At 37.9% G+C, this 16,778-nt stretch overlaps 1 protein-coding gene across 1 annotated transcript in view; it reads left to right on the forward strand.

The window, feature by feature from the left end:
• The first annotated feature begins 217 nt into the window (after positions 1 to 217).
• The window catches only part of ADAM23 (ADAM metallopeptidase domain 23), a 79,317-nt gene continuing 62,756 nt past the window's right edge, over positions 218 to 16,778 (forward strand). The window contains exons 1-3 of the mRNA XM_075710980.1: positions 218 to 389; positions 1,502 to 1,728; positions 11,711 to 11,787. Coding sequence (XP_075567095.1) covers positions 218 to 389; positions 1,502 to 1,728; positions 11,711 to 11,787 — 476 coding nt within the window. The remainder of the gene's footprint in view (positions 390 to 1,501; positions 1,729 to 11,710; positions 11,788 to 16,778) is intronic.

Here is a 16,778-nt window from a genome sequence, read left to right on the forward strand (position 1 = left end):
GCTACCCGCCCGCCCTCGCGCTGAGGTAACGGTCTCCTGTAACGGTAGCGAGAGGAGGCAGACGGGCGGGTGCCGCCGTGCGGAGCCGCCCGCCTCACTCCGCCCGCCCGGCCCCCCCGCCCTCCCCCGGCCCCCAGGGCGCAGCCCGTCGGGGGTGAGGGCGCCGCGCTGCCCCCCCGCCGGCCGCCCCCCGCGCCGCCCCGGGGCGCTATGAGCTATGAAGCCGCCCGGCAGCATCCCCCTGCGGCAGCCTCGCTGCGGCCGCCGCCGCCTCCCCGCCGCCGCCTGCCGCTCCACGCTCCTGCCGCTCCTCGGCCGCCTCGTCTCGCTGCTCCTGCTGCTCCATGGCTCCTCCTGCCCCCGGGCCTGCGCGGCTGCAGCGGCCGCCGGTGGGTATGACGCTCTGTGTGTGTGTGTGTGTGTGTGTTCGTGTGCGTGAGGTGTCTGCTGCTCCTCGGTCCCCGTCCTCCCCCGGCCCCCTTGCCTCCGCCCTGGGTGATAAACCCCGATAGCATCCATTGCCCCTGCACGATTTCTTCCTCCGCCCCTTCCAGCTTTGTGTATGTGTCTGTTTCGGCGTGTAGAAAAACGGGGTTCAGAAAATGTTTCCTTGATTGCTCACAAAAAAGAGAGAAATGTGAGGTTTCCCCCTCTGATCTTCTGAAGCCAGTGCTGCAGTGTTTTAGATAGAGGATGGTGTGCGTAGAAATACGCTGGTGAGGTATGCGACAAAAAAAGGCTTAGGTGTTTTTTGTGTACGGGGATCTGACTGGGAAGCTAATTTGTTTGTTTGGGGTTTGATTTTTGTTTATTTGATTTTTGTTTATTTGCTTTTGATTGCATATAGATGACGTGGAATGCTGAATATAGTTGGTTTGTGCATTGTGTTATTACTGTTATTGTTACATTCCGTGTTGATTGACTGTGTCTTGAAATTTTAATGAGGAAGGATAGAGGATTTCATCTGAAAAGCTGCCACTGAAGAAAAGGGCTCTTGTCAAAGTTAAAAGAGAGAGGTAGAAAACTTCCTATTATGTAAAGGGGATTGATTAGCATTGAGTGCGCACGGACTCTGAACTCAGTTTGTCTTAGGAACATGGGGAGTATTCTTAGCCTTTTGTAGATGTATATTTGGGGTTTTGTGTGTGTGTGTCTGAGAGGGAAGAGAACTTAGCTATCAAAGAGGGTGTAGGGAGGGGGTAACTACATATCCATTAAGGTTGGGTCTTTTCTTTTTTCCCCTCTTGGAGCTTGAGAGGCATTAAAATATTTATAATCTATGACTGCATATGAAAACGTATATGCATTTAAATAAATAATGTTATTTCTGAAACCATTTTATGTGTGAAAAATGAATCAGATCTAGCTCAATGAGTAAACTATCTTGTTTGCTTGAGTGATTAATAAAATATTAGAATACTGCAAGCTAAATATGTAGCTTTTTATGGAAATAAACACATTCTGCCATCTAATTTATGGCTGGCATATCTTTCTTCCTCAGACCTGCATTGGAATGAAACGGCAGGCGGTATAGAGAGAGTACTGGCAGATGGAGAGAATACATTTCAACAGAATAAAAGCAGTAACAGTAAAAATAACAGCTACAGCAATGCAATCCAGAAAGAAATTACACTGCCTTCAAGACTAATCTATTACATCAACAGAGACTCTGAAACCCCTTACCATATCCTGGATACTAGGGCAAGGCACCAGCAGAAACACGACAAGGTAGGGTAAAAAGAGGCTCATCTTGCAGAATTTTCAAAATGGTAATGTGTGATGTGGAAATGTGTTTGAATGTTTTATTCTGTAGATCTTTGAGACTTAATGGTAGTCCTTACCACCGTTTTTAGGAATTGAAGGAGCACATGTAATTAAACACGAATGTAATTTCCCTTGTGTTAATTTAAAAATAATTATTTTGAATTTCAGGATGGTTCAGAAGCTGAACTGTAGATAAAACAAATGGGAATTATGTGAAGTTGACTTGTCTGATCAGTGTAGATTCCAGTGTCTTGACTTATGGTATACCATCATCAACAAAATGCTTCCTCCAAAATAGCTCTAGACTGCAGAAATGTCTGCATAGGGAGTTTCTTTAGAATCCTGAACTTAACAGCATGAGTTACTTGGCTTTGAGTGTATTGTGCACTACCTAATAAATGCAGTATTGGTTTCCTGCCAGTGTATGACCAGCGACCACCACTGTAAATTGTTACCAGCTTTGTCAAGTAATACCTGCCTTTTTCATTTTTAATGACAAGATCTAATATTTAATTTTGTATAGATGCAGATAGTGATTTTTCTTTTTTTTTTTTTCCCTGAAGTTGCATGGGATTGAATTTGGTTTTGTGAAATAACTTGGTAAGGAAGTAAACCTATTCTAAACTATATCGCTTAGGAGGCACCCTTTAAAATTATTCCATCCTATTTTTGTAAATTTTTATTTAAAAAATTAATTTCTTCCCACAGGTTAAAAAGGGAAAGTGAAGGTAAAGGTGGTTGGTATAGGAATAGATTGCTGTGGTAGAGAAGATAGACAGCAAAGCAGATCAGTGTGTATGATATTACTGAAGGCTATAAAGGAATTGAATTGCATTTCTTCTGAAATTTTAGGAAGTGAATTTATTATGCATTATATGTCCTTTTGTTGATATTGATTATGTGCCATTTCAAATGTGGAATTAATATGGAGACACTGTATAATCTTTGAAAAAAAGATGAGATAGTTGAATAGTTTTGATGTTTTAATGGGAATAAAGGTTTCTTCCTAGCTTATTGAACTTGGATACTAGTACGTGCCTTTGGATCCATCTAAATACACCAATATATTATGGATGGCACAGAAAAACTGTTCGATTGTTGGAAACTGGAGCTACTTAAGAGAATAGTACATTTAGAACTAATACCACTTTAAAGTGAGACCACTCATTTAAATACACTTAAACATTAGGGACTTTCTGTTCCCCTCTTTGGAGAGGGGTGTGGGAAGAAAGGGATTTGCAAGTGCTCGCAGACTTGCCTTTGGGAATGGTGCTTCTTCCATGTTTCTACATGAGTTTTTTCTTGGGAATCCACAGAGAATGTCCACCAATCTCTTTACTTACCCAGCATTGCCCACAAGAACTCTGCTGCCATTGCCTATCCTTCCTATGCCCTACCTTACATTTATCTACCTGTTGGGGTGAAGCTCTGCAGAGATCAGTGCTGACAGAATCTGTATTGATTTCCTTGCTGCTGAGTATTGTGTAAAGTGGATCTCCTTTCTATTCACTGTGTCCCTTTTAAGCGTAGGGAATGCTAACACTGCAGTTTTTCCCCACAGACGGGTTCTTTAGGCTTGGGGCTTCATGGAGAGTGACATTATGTTGACTTCATTCTTCTGGCATGAAACTTCTATCGCTTTGATCCATTTAATTGAAGGAAAGGGTTGATTATGTTCCTTGTCTGGATTGATTTTTGCATGTCTTGCTTCCAGAGCACCATAGAGGGCTTCCCCCCCACCCCCCCAACTTGCATCTTGTGTCTTTCCTTGCATGAAGTAATTTCTTTGTCCTTCCGTCTATTTTACCAATAATACAATAACAAATATTTTGGTTATTTTGTTCTGTTTAACGTTCGCTATAATCGCCTCTGTAGAGCATTAATTTTGGGGGGAGTCTGCCTAGGATGTAAAAAGAAAACAATCCATAAAGAAAACAGAATGCAATTGGATTGTGAAAGATACACTAGGGTTTTGATTTTTTTGGGGGGGGGGGGGGGAATTTTTCAGTACTTGCTTTTGTCTTTTCCCAGAATTAAAATAAATGCTGTGTTGTAATGAATCCTACTTGTGAGATTTTTGCTGTCTCCCACATTGGTAATAAAAAGAAATAACCAAAATAGCTTTATAGTTAGGTAAAGAAAGAAATCTGTATTTAGGATTAATTTTTAGCATGTGGAAAAAAAGTAGAGACAAATATGATGACCTTATATACATACACAGGGGACAGTTGAAGAAGAAAAATACCTTTTTTTTTTTTTTTTTTTAACTGTTCTTGGAACCATACATCCTTTAACCTGTATTTTCTTGTCAGCCGTAATATAACATTTGTAAGGCATATGATATGGATATACTTCTTAACTATGGATACTATCCAGTAGACCCCTTTCTATGTGGGACTTCATTATAGTTGCCAGAAGAATATAAACCATATGGATAGTTTGTGGGATTAGGCCTGAATACCTCAGAAATGCTGAGTCACTATAAGAAGAGGGGAAGAGGAAAGCAAATTGTGTGCATGTGGGAAGAAAGAGGTGAAGCTGGAGAAATACAGTTATGTAAAATGATTTAAAATATTTTGTTTTTTAAAGTATCTTCCTAAAAGTAAGGGTCTACAACCTTCTTCATGAAATGTATGTAGAAATGAAGGACTGGAGGAGAAAACTGTACCAGAGAATCAAAAATTTAAGTAATAAATTGCTTGCTTAGCACTGATCCTCTTTATCCCCTTTTGAATTTGGTGAACGCCATCATAATGAGAGGGTGTATGTGATCTAAACTGTTGGTAGAGTCTCTCTCATTTCTTCTTACAAGAAGCTTTTTCTCACTGTTGAAAAAAGGGAATGTTCACTGTAGTTTTGACTAAGTGGTCTATCTCCAAGGTGGACAAAAGTCCACTGTATAAACTATTTTCTCTTTGTGCTCTAAAAAAAGCATATTTTAAATACTTGATGCTTGAAGACTCTAAAATCTGTATACCTGTTTCCTCATAGTCAAATTAAAGCTAGCTGTTTTTGAGATCTTCTGAAGTTATTTTTAGTGTGAAATGCTCAAAAGTGAGCATCTGTTTATAAAACCACACTGAAGAAGCTCACAAGAATCCTTAGACTTGCTGAAGAGGTCTGAGTCATTTGTGTTCTGCGGCTCTGTCTTTCTAAACTTCTGCAGATGGAGGCAGCGTTTTGAATGAACTGGTAATCTCTTTATTGAATCAGATGACTGCTTTGATTAATTTTCGCAGACTGCATATACAAGATTCTTAGGACCTAGCGGGAAGACTGCATGGGACGCAACTTGTCACAAAAGGCTAGGAGCAAGTCCTTATGGTGGCCAGCAGAGGGGAAAAATCTCACAACCCAAGATGTCATCTCAAGATAATAGGATTGCCAGAGAAACACAGCTCAGGGCAATCTTACCAAATTTTGAATGGAAAATTGCTTGAACTAGGCGCATATGAAAGACGACTGTATATGCTGGATGGCTTCTAACTGTTTTTAGATCACTGAATCATAAGTTCTCAGAAGCTGTAAAGAAGCAATGTCTTCATGCATATTTTGAAGCTGCTAGTGTAGTTTTGGGGAGGAGAGAGTTGTTAAGGAAACTGTTTTGCAGACCTTAATGACTGGAAAAAAAAAGTGTGGTGGTAGTTTTGACTGTGAAGACAGTTCCACCCCCCTAAAAAAAATTATATTCATTTTGAGCTATTTTTCTTGGGGTGAAAACTCCAGGTGCTTTTGTTCAGCTCAGCTGTTTGTCATTTTAATAAAGCAACTATTCCTGCCAGGCTGAATGTTGTGTTTTCTGCTATGTTGCCCTGCTTTAAAGGTTGAAATACAGTGCTGTCTCAGTCCTTTATGCAACTTTGGTATGTAGCATATGGAAGTTGAGAAGGAAAGCATCCTTAAAATGAAAACAACTGTATCACAGCCATTGCAAAGGAGGTGGCACTGAAGAAAAAGCAGGCCTGTGTTGTAAAAGATGAAAGGTCATGGTTAATAACCTCTCAAGAGGTGGCATCATGTGAATTCTTACTAAAATCCAGATAAAAATCCTATGCATTAATTATTGTCTTCCATTCCCTTTCCTATCTTAGTCCAGGCCTTCACTTTTAATCCCCATGTAATGAAAACTTATCAAAATAATGAATGAACTTCATGTGGCTTATGTGTATGAGTTTAAGATAGTTGGAGAATCTTTGTAGTATTTCAGCTGGCTTTACCTTTTTTTTTTTAAATTTCTGTGGTGCAGCTTCAATTTACACTACTTGCAAATGGATGATTTTGTGTACTTTGTCTTTTTTTCTATTCTATATTGAATTTATATTTATGCAAAAGGCTTATCTGGACTCTGCGTCTTCAGTATTACTGACTAACTAGAGGGTTGAAATTGGTCTTCCTATCTTCTTTGGTTTCTGGGAGTAGAAAGCCATCTTCCTTACGCCAGCTTCTCCTCAAGCAGATCTACATGTTGGTTTCCTAGCTGAAATGTGGGCCATGATATTTCTGAAACTTTCTAATTTTTTTTTTTTTAATATATTTCTGGGTCCTCTCATGAGCTTCAAGCAATAACATATAAAAGGTTTCAGTTCCCAAGTGTTAGGTAGTGCAACACTTGCACTTGTTAGGCCTGTTTCAGTATGAAATGATTTATTTCCAATGAATAGTAGAAGGTTATCTTGGCATATGTGCCATATAGTGATGTTTTCCAAACACTAAAGAAGCATGGCTTCTGTATGAAGTCTGAGGATTGGCAAACAAGCTCAAAGAAGAGTAAGGAACTAATACATAGTAAGTCACATTGATTTGTGACAAAACTTGTGCTATTATCAGAAAGAAGGTCTAGATCAAAAAATGTTTTAATGGTGACTTAGGTTTCTAATTCCAAAATGGGAGTGATAAAACCCCTTGCTCAGCTACTGAAATGAGAGAGCAGCTTTTGGCCATTATTTTAGTCAGCAGAACTACATGCAAAAATAGATTTCTAAAAGCAGTGAGCTTGTTATTTGGTGATCATATCTGTATGAATATAGCAAAAGACCCGTAGGTACTATCAGTCAGTTAAATAATGCTGTTACTTTTGTTTAAAGACTTGTGACAGAACTTAGTATTTTTGAAGGGATAGCACATTATTGTGTTTGACATAGTTTTGCTGTGAAGAAAGTAAAACCAATATAGGACTTTATTTTGGGGATGATGGTTGTAAATTCCTGAAAGTCTGGAAAAAGTGAATTATGGACAAACGATGTCCAAGTGCAATAATGAAAACAATGAAAGCGTTCAACTTGTGACATGGATCAGTAGAACTGAGATTCCAGTTACAGCGTTCTAGTCCATATTTTTATCCTGAAACTTGTAGTAAGCTAATGACTGATTTGAAAGAAACTGGAATTTTTTAGGTATATGGATTTTTAGCTTGGAAAAAAACCTTGAGAGCTACTGCTTTGCACAAGCAGCTACAACACTCTTAAAATGTCCCTGGTATGAAGAATCTCTTATTACAGTGACTACACTAGTAATCTGAGCTTCCAGAACAGTGAAAAAAAACCCTTCCCTTCTCCCCTTCCCTCCCAAATTTGGGGTTGGGAGCAGGAAAAATTTTAAAGACTCACACTCCTTCAACCCACTCCTCTATGTATTGTCAGGAAGTCTTTGCTGCAGAAGAACTATGTAATTTTGCAGCTTTGCCATTGGAGTAGTTTATAGCTGTCAAAGCGGGAACCTCTGCAGAGGTTTGTAAATGACAAACAAATGTGTACAAAGGAACTTGGTCTCCTGTTTGTGTAAGTAAAGAATACTCATGCAGATGTGAACATACGCATGTATGCAAGTGGTACAAGATGGTGATGTGTAATATTTTTCCTGTGAGAAGACATGACATCTAGCCTATATATATTCTTCAAAATATATGCTAATCTACATTATATTATTGTTTGAATTTGTATTTCTGTGCCAATCGGAAGACCACTGTATTTCAGATTATACTTCAGGCATTGTATTACACAGTAGCTGATAAGAGAATACTGTGGAAAGATGAGCTGTATAATAGGATGCCACAGATACTTTTCTGAAGTACTTCCTGCCATCATGGTGGTACATGACAGTTGTAATGGCCAAAACCACCTGGTGACAACTGACTGGTAGTTTTCTGTACTAACTTGTTACAGGAAAAATGTCAGTTTCAGGATTTAATACTTTAGTCTCATTACCTTCACCTGATTTCTGGCTTACAGCTTTTGTGGGTTGTTATCTATTATTGAACTGGCTTAACAAAATCTGTATTTTGCTGCAGCAGTGGTGTATCACATTCACCTGAATTCAAAACTGGTTTTGCTAAACTGCACGGATTTAAAATCCAGTGTTCATTTTGTAACCAATGGTTTGAGCTGAGTTTGGTGGAGAACACACCCTACTGCAGGGCAGCAAACTAGTGTCAGCTGCTTTGCAGCAGTTGCTTATGTGTACAGACTACATCTGTTCAGTGAGGCACAGTAATAGATAGCAAGTGGTGTTTTTATATACAGAAGCTACTGTTTTCAGAAATGGCAATGATTAATATCTAGTCCTAAAAGATGAAGTTTTTCTTATGATATTGTAGACCAAGAATACAAGTTACTTGAATTTTAAATTGCAGAAAGATAAAGACTACATGGTTGACGGCTTAGAAACTTAAGGGGCGATATACATGTGTCATTAAATGGGCTTGACTGGACAAAAGAAAAGCGGTAGCAGATCAGACTAGACATCCATCTAGCTGTCCCTGAGAGCAATCAGATGCCTAGGGAGGGATATAGGAGCATAACAGTCAAGGGGTGCTACTTCCTAGACTGGTCTCCCAGACTTCAGCAATTTGTGGCTCAGGATCTTCTGGGAACCACAACTTGTCACTTGGATTTAATATCCTTTGATAGGAGTTCCTGATCTTGAGGCTACCAATTTTTTTTTTTTTAATACACATACATTTTTAGTATCTGTGATGTCTTGTGCTGAAGTTTCAGGATTTGGGCATGTTTCAGTACACAATGATTGCTTTTGAAGTGTGTTTTATTATTCAAGGTGGCGTGTCATCCTCCACATTTAAGCATTTTCTTAATCAGTTAAGTAGCTTGAATCTTTTTGAAAGGAAAGATACTCAAGAGTTTGGCTTAGTTAGTTGTTTGGAATTGGTAGTCAGAACAACAGTAGTGACAAAACAAAAAAAAATTTGACGTGGGAAACAAAATACTTGGGTATTTCTCTGTTGCAAGTGATTATTTAGCCTTGATGATGCTCTTGTTCTAAAAAGTGTTTCAAAGAATAGACATTTTAAATAATGCGTAGTCTGTTAGGAGAAGTGAAAGAAATGCTGCACTTGCATCAGACTGAAAAGAAAGAGTGCATTTTTATTTCTAAACTAACCCTGGAAAAAGAATATAGTCACTTTTGATGTTAGTTTTTTGCTCAACTTGGCTAAGTACAGCATTTGGGATCACTGGTAGTTTCTAAAACAACTTGTAAACATCATTAATGAAATACTACACTGAGTAAGTCCTGATTGGGCAGTCACTTTGCCATGTTATGTGTGTTAGGAGTGTTATGTCATAGATATGTAAATGATAATCTTACCTTAAAGGAAAGACTCAATCTTCATGGTTTGTATGTAAAAATGCAGTGTACTCAGAATTACCATGTTCATCTTCGAGTAGGTGATATTTTGAAAAACTTCATACAAAAAACGTAATAAAAACTAGGTACTTTAAGAAATTCTGTAGTTCTTATTTCTCATGTTTCAGAATGATCTTAATGGAATAGTACCTGCTCTTTTAAACTTTCCAGATAGTTAATATTGAAGTGTTGCTTGTGGCATATATATGAAGACACACAATTTTAGGTTAAGTGTTACATGTGAAGGAGACTCAAAGCAGTAGCTCCTGTAACTCTTAAGTGGAATCTTTATGGGATAAAACTAATTGCAACCCTTTTCCTGCAACAAATTTTCACGCTTTTTTTTTTAAATTAAATCAATACATTAGCATGTTGAAAACATAATGAGGTTTTTGTCACAAACAGGTGCTTGAAAAGCTTCTTGTGACATTTGTTCCTTGGTTTCACTGCGCAAAAAAGCGGAGCAGGGGCTGAAAAGCCTCTCCTACTAGGCATGCATTTAAACTGAGATTCTATGCTTTTTTTTTTTTTTTTAAATATATAAGCTAGCTTTTATCCTTGCAGATTCTCTCAGATTCTCTCTTGATGGAGATTCTCTCTGTCAAGTCACTTGTCTTTATACTTGGATTCAGAGCAGCTGTAAACTCAGTTTGCCAGGCTGGTGTTATCTCAGTGAATTGGTGAGACAACCGTTAAGATTAATTTACCAAAAAATGTAACAGAGAGCAAGCTTGATACTGGTTTGCTTCCTTGTCATTTTAGATATCACCTAGGAATATTATTTTTAAAATTCTTGTTTAAAGTGGTTGTATTTTTTTGAATAAACAAAACCCAGGGTTTAGGTAAGAGATTGTTTAATGATATTAAAGATCTTTAAAATATTTTGTAACTACACACTTTTTTTTTTAAAGCAGCTTGACAACAAAGCTCTGTGATGCTCTTAGAAGGGAAATGATAATTCTGGGGGCAAAGAAAGATAAACTAACACAGGAAACATCACAGCTGATTTTAATCGCTATAGCAACTTTTAGAAATAGTTGTTTGAAATTATATTGAAGGATTTTATGAAAGATGACTGATACCTTTGCTGCAAAATAAGATGAAAATCAGTGCTGCTCTGTGTAGTGCAAGAATGGAAGAGGAACATAAAGAATTTATCCTGTGTGGAAAAATTTCCAGAGGAGAGGAAAATTGTAGGCCTTGTGGGCCATAAAAGCTAACCGTCGTATTATTTAAGTTATGCCATAAACTATCTAGAACTTTATATAGTTTTTGTGACATACCTGAAGATTCATTGTGGTGTTTAATAAAAAATAGTATTTTTTTTTGTCTTTTGATTAAAGGGCTTAGTCATAGTATTCCAACTTTATGTAATTATTAATGCCCTATCAAATTAGTGTATAAGTAAGCATGATTTGATTAGAACATTATGAGGGAATAGATTCTATGAAATTCAGATCTAATCTCTTCTACCCTGCTGGAACAGTGTCTTTACAAAAAGAAATTCTTGGATCATCTCTTATCTTTGCCTTATTTTTCTAGAAAACAGATGAGCATGTTTTAAATTTCTTTGGCTTCAGTTACAACAGTATAGAAAATAATAAAGAATACAATTTATATATCTGACAAAAATTGAATATCCTGAAAGTTAAAGTTAAGTCCCTATGCGAGACAAGCTAATGTTTTGGGTTTTTTTTTTGTTGTTGTTGTATGTTGAGCGGCATCAGTCTTCTGTACACTGGTTTGGCTACAACGCTAAGTACAAAGCTTTTAGTTGTGAAGGGATTACTTTGAAGGAGTCTTTCATAACATATAATACGAGCCTTGCCATGATTTGCTTATTTGAGGGCGTGTATTACAAATGCTTTAATTATTTCAGGCCTTTTAAAGTGAATGAATGCAGTAACATAATTAAAAGAACAGTATACTACATTACTTATGCTTTTGTTACATAGCCATCTGGTGATGGCAAAATACAGACATTTATGTGACTCTTTTTTGGTTTTTTTTTTTCCTCCTTGTTTTTGTGAGGAATGAGTGTGTATTTGAAAGCATGCTTTTCAGGTACCATTTGCTTCTCTTCTCTTCCTTACCGTCTAAAAAGGCAAATCGTTTTGAATCAGAATTTGGTACAAGGGCAAAGCTTTTCATATGCCTATGAGATTCATGAAAATAAGCATGTTTTGCATAACTTTGTTTTTCACAGGTGTTTGTCACATATTTGTTGCATATAAAGCTCAGTGATTCTTTTGACAACTTTAAATGTTCTGCAAAACTGTATAGTGCTCCTGTGTGTTCATGTTTACAGGCTGTACATCTGGCCCAGGCAAGTTTCCAGATTGAGGCCTTTGGCTCCAAATTCATCCTTGACCTCACATTGAATAAGTAAGTGCACAATTTGAGGTTTCTTTCTTTCCTGCTCTTATTGTCTTTAACTTATGGTACAAGGTCAGGGCATGTGAAATCCCAAGATCTGTGGAAAAATATGCTGTTACCCAAATTTATTAATACAAAATAATATTTAGCCTTTTTTAAGCAAGGTAACTGTTACCCTTGCTGATGTCCGTAACGTACATACCTTTAAAATTTTATCAGTCATGATAAAATAAATGATGATAGAGAGATTCCAGTACCAGTAGTGCTTTAAAGGTGTGGATTTTCTTGTGCATTTTTTTACTTATTGATGAACTGTCATGCAGATGTTATTTTAGTTGCTGAAGTTGGAGTGTAGGAGTATTGTAAATACTTGTATGAATGGCTCATCTTTAATGACCTGGAAAACATGCTATTGTCACTATAATCATGAAGTTCCTAATGAGATGAGAATCCTAACGGTTTGGCTGTGCTGAAAGGTGCAGCTAGAATCTGTTTACTAGTAAGATAGACAATTTTACATAATGGTCAGGTCTAGAAGATCTGACTTGCGATACAGGTCAATGGTGGTTTAGTTGTTTGTATCACATCTATTTATATCCCCACCCGAAGGTATGGAACTATGTGTTTTTCTAAAAATTGTAATTTTTTTTTGCCACTGGAAGTTTACATTGAGAAAGTTTAAGAATAAGGTAGAAGTGTAAAATCAATACTAAATACTAGACAAGTAACATTATCTACAGTATTGCTTAAAAGTGCATCTGCCCCTTGTGCTGCCCTTGAGCCTTTCAGCACACTTAAAGGAGAAACAAATTTACAGAAACAATTGCATACTGGTTTAAAAAAAAAAGTGTTCCTCTGGTCTTGAGGTCCATATGAGGTCTTACTTTGGTCTTAACTGTCATGTAATGAAAGTTTTGTTAGGGAGAAAAATGCAAGCTTATTAAATCTAATAGCTTTTCAAAGCAGCAAGCTATGGATTTATAAAATTTGCTGAACTGTTATATTCACATATTTTGCTCCTTGGCTGCTAGTTGTCAGATGTTTTGCTGTGAAGGTGAACTGGAAACATTTTCCTTCATCCATGCATGATTTTGAAGTTAGGTTGCTCTTGCAGTTCCATCTTTTAAAATGTGACACAAAGTTTTGAGTGGCTGGCGAAAGGTGAGTTAGTACGAAGGCAGGGAATGGCACACAGAATGGAAGGAGGAGGAAGGCTTGAAGATAACTGGGTGTCCTCTAGCCTCTGGAAGAACTATAGTGTAGTGCAAGACTATGGTGTTTTGTGAGAGTTGGAGTTGGACCCATGCAGAGTAATTCCAGTGGGGTGTTCATGACATATTTGTGAAGGGAACCTATGTCTAGTGGCCTCTAAGCTACACGGAATTTCTCCTCTTGGTCTGCTTGCCACTGTTTCTGTTTGCACGTCCAGCCAGTAACAAGACTGAGCGCACATGCCCAAGATGGAACCTTATGTAGGATATGGTTGGTCACACAGACCATCACAGAGAAAAAACATTGCCTTTACTGGCGCCACATACAAATGCAAACAGCACTCAAGTGAACAAGAATACAAACCGCCTGATGTTCCAGCCATCTTCTCCAGCTGATGGGAATTGGAAGTTTGCTAGTGAAACATGTGCACTAGCCCTCTGCTGATTCACAAGCATGCCTATGTTCACAGACTCAAATGTTAACACAGGCTTCAAGGTTAAACATTCATGTCTAGGCCTGAGGTGTCTCTACTTGGTCACTGGCTTAGACCCTGGGTCTTTCCAGATACAGGTCTCCTTGTAGTTGTTGACTGAAGTTTGCTTGCACATCACACCTATGCAGAATAGAGAGCAAAGTCACATAGAAAAAAATGACAGGTAGGACTCAATGAAAACATAGGCAGACTGCAGTGATCAGGTGTAGGGCTGGGCTGAACAAACCTACTGATTTACACTAATGACTCCTTTTTATGCCATTTCCCCTCCATTTTCCCACACTTGTTCCATCTTGATTCGCCTTCCCTACCTTTGGCACTTCCCCTGAATGTCCCATAAAAATGTTTGCACAAGCCCCTGCAGAAATCCTGTAACAAGTTTGTTCTTTCCCAGGAGACCCATGATGACATTGTTTACCACTTCTTATCTGTTCTAAGGTTCCGGTTGAACCTCTTCAAGCAATGCCTGAGTGGCTCCTTCCATGGCCCATCAGTCAGTGACCTAAAAGAGATAATAATAAATACCGGAGCTATTATCTCCTTTTCATTAGGGTTTGTGTGTCTAGGTGTTGATTGCTTTTCCTGTCCTGGTCTCTTACACTGAATTGGCTGTTAACCAAATACCATCGCAAGCCCCATAGCCTTACATTCCCCATATCCTTGCAATGTTACCCATTGTCCAGCCCTGCTGTTTGTCCTTGCTTATTTGTAACAACAAATGGTCCATAAAGAAAGTAAATGTATGTATTTTTTCCAGCTTTGGTTGCTTTATCAGCAATCAAGAAATGCAATGTCTTTCCCTTCAAAAAAAGAAAGGGAGATCACTTGCTGTGCACCTTATGCAAAGAAGTTCTGCCTTTGGGGTATCAAGAACTTTCTTACTGGCTATATGTAAGGTGCAGGGTGTTCAGGTGCCTTACTGGTATCCCAACCATTTGCCTCGTTATACATTAGGTCTTCTCCTAGCTTCCTAAGTGGTTTTTGACTCAAATTTTGAATCTTTATTTGGTTCTGCTCCAGAAAATGATGATTTCAAACCCTGTCCTACTTTTTGACCTGAGATAAGGCTCTAAAACAGTAAGTCATAAAACTTGTAACATCATAAATTGTATATACCCATAGACAATGATTTGAAAAAGACCCATTCTCATATCTCAGTTACATTTATGTGTTCAGCAAAATGCTGCCTTTTGCTACTATGTTGGATTACAATGAATTTTAGTTGACATACTGGTATTACTAATGTCTACTCAGAAGGAAGGGCAGAAAAACAACAGGGCCACAGGACTGGAGCTGTTATGTGCTATTGGCCAAAATAATCCAATTGCATGTGGAATACGTATTCAAAAACTGGAATACCCTTGAATATGTTGAACATATATTTGTATCAGTTACTCTCAAGGTGAGTTAGTCACCTATTCTGTGTGTGCATTCTGTATATTCTGGTTTTGTCCCTGCCTTTTTTAGGAAAGTTCTTGGAGTATATAAAGCTGAAATCAGAGGATGGCTGTTACCTACAAAGAGGTTCTAGTTTTAAGTTTTCTTTACCTTTGCTGAAATCTGTGCAGTTGCCTACCTTTGATGTTCCAGCTACTCTTTTTTTCACAGCAAGTAGTATAACCAGGAGGTGAAGAAAACTGGATATTCACTTGCATTAACAACTGTCAAGATTTTGTGACAAGTGGCAATCTGAAAGTTTCTGGAGCATGTTAATATAAATTTTTACTTGATGGTTTCTATCTTGCTGTAGTGCAATGGCACAAACAGCTTGAAGGAAATAGAAGTTCATCAAACCTTTTGAATCCAGTGTGCAGAGACGATTCAAGTGTTAAGAGTTATATGGAGTTTGAATGGGTAATCAGCTTTTCAGTTGCACAAGGCCTACAGGTGTTAAAACAGGTGAAATATAATTTGTTGTCCTAAAGGTCATTGTTAGCAGCTTTTTCTGACCAGAAGACTCAGGAAAAAAGATTAGTTTTGAATGCTTTAACAAGGTGGACTACTCTGAAGTTTCAGACATCTTGCCCCTCATTACACTTCAATGTTTGACCAATTTCAGGCTGTCAGTGTGATGTCATTTATGACAATGCATAATTTGCAGATACGTGGATTACGGAAATACTTTGATGCAAAAAGTAATACTTTTTTAACTGTAATGGATTAAATAATGTTTTAGTTAATGCTCTTCATACAAAAATGAAAGATTGTAGGGTACTAGTGGGGTAATGATTAATCCCATTTGAAAAGTTAGACTTTTTATAATTCAGCTATGAATTGTCTACCCAAACTTGATAAATGCCCTATGCAGCAAGTAATATGTAGCATTGTCTTAAAAGCCAATTTATATAAAAAGCCTTTAAAAGTCTTCATTAATTTCAGTAAATTCATACTTTCATTCATATTCATATTTCAAACAATACTGTCAATTCATTTGTTGTAACAATGTATTTGAGTAATTGATGATCCTAGTATATCTGAACAACTTTTTTTATTTATATATTATATACATAAACAAATGTCTGTGAGGTGCTAACAAATCACTTTTTAATGATCTCTTTTCCACCAACATGTAAAAGGCTTTTAAGTTGCTGATCTTCTGTTGAAGGACAAGTGTTCTGCAGGTAACTCTCATCTCCTGTTTAAAGCTAGCAGTCTTTATGTTCTGGTGTAGTACTAAAACAAATTAGGGTGCAATGCTGCCAAAAGCAGTGAATTAGAAATGTCTACTTGCTGGTTTTTTTAGTGATGAGGGAAGCTGGCTATATTGTCTGGCAGTTTTCAGCTGATGGTCTAGCACCAGTTTCTAAATAAAGGAGTCTCCTCCAGCACTGGGGGCTGGGGCCATGCTAGAGCCTTCCCCCGCACTGGGACTGTGGTGGCTGAGGCACATAAAAGGAATGCGGAATTAGGTATCTGAGCTGTACAGAAACGGAAAGTAAAAAAACAAAGACAAAAACTTCTCTCCCTTCCTACTGAAAACTTCTCTCAAAATTTAGGGTTTTGGGGGAAGGGGGGAAAAAAATCACCAGAAACAGCCTGTATTTTTCAGCTTTTCCTTCTTTTCCCTGTAGGAGTCCCCCTTTTCAGGAAAATCCGTTTCCAGGAAAATGGATTTTCTTTTCAATGAAGAGATCATATGAAAAAATCTGGCATCTTTGGCATGAACTGAAAAAAAAAAAACCCACCACATTTGACTGCAACATGACTTAAATATTTTGAGACATTAAAATATGATGACTTTTGTGAGCAGTCAGTCTCTTATGTGAAGTGCAGCATTATGGACAACATACTACAG

The sequence above is a fragment of the Pelecanus crispus genome, chromosome 5, assembly GCF_030463565.1.
Source record: "Pelecanus crispus isolate bPelCri1 chromosome 5, bPelCri1.pri, whole genome shotgun sequence".
NCBI lineage: Eukaryota > Metazoa > Chordata > Aves > Pelecaniformes > Pelecanidae > Pelecanus > Pelecanus crispus.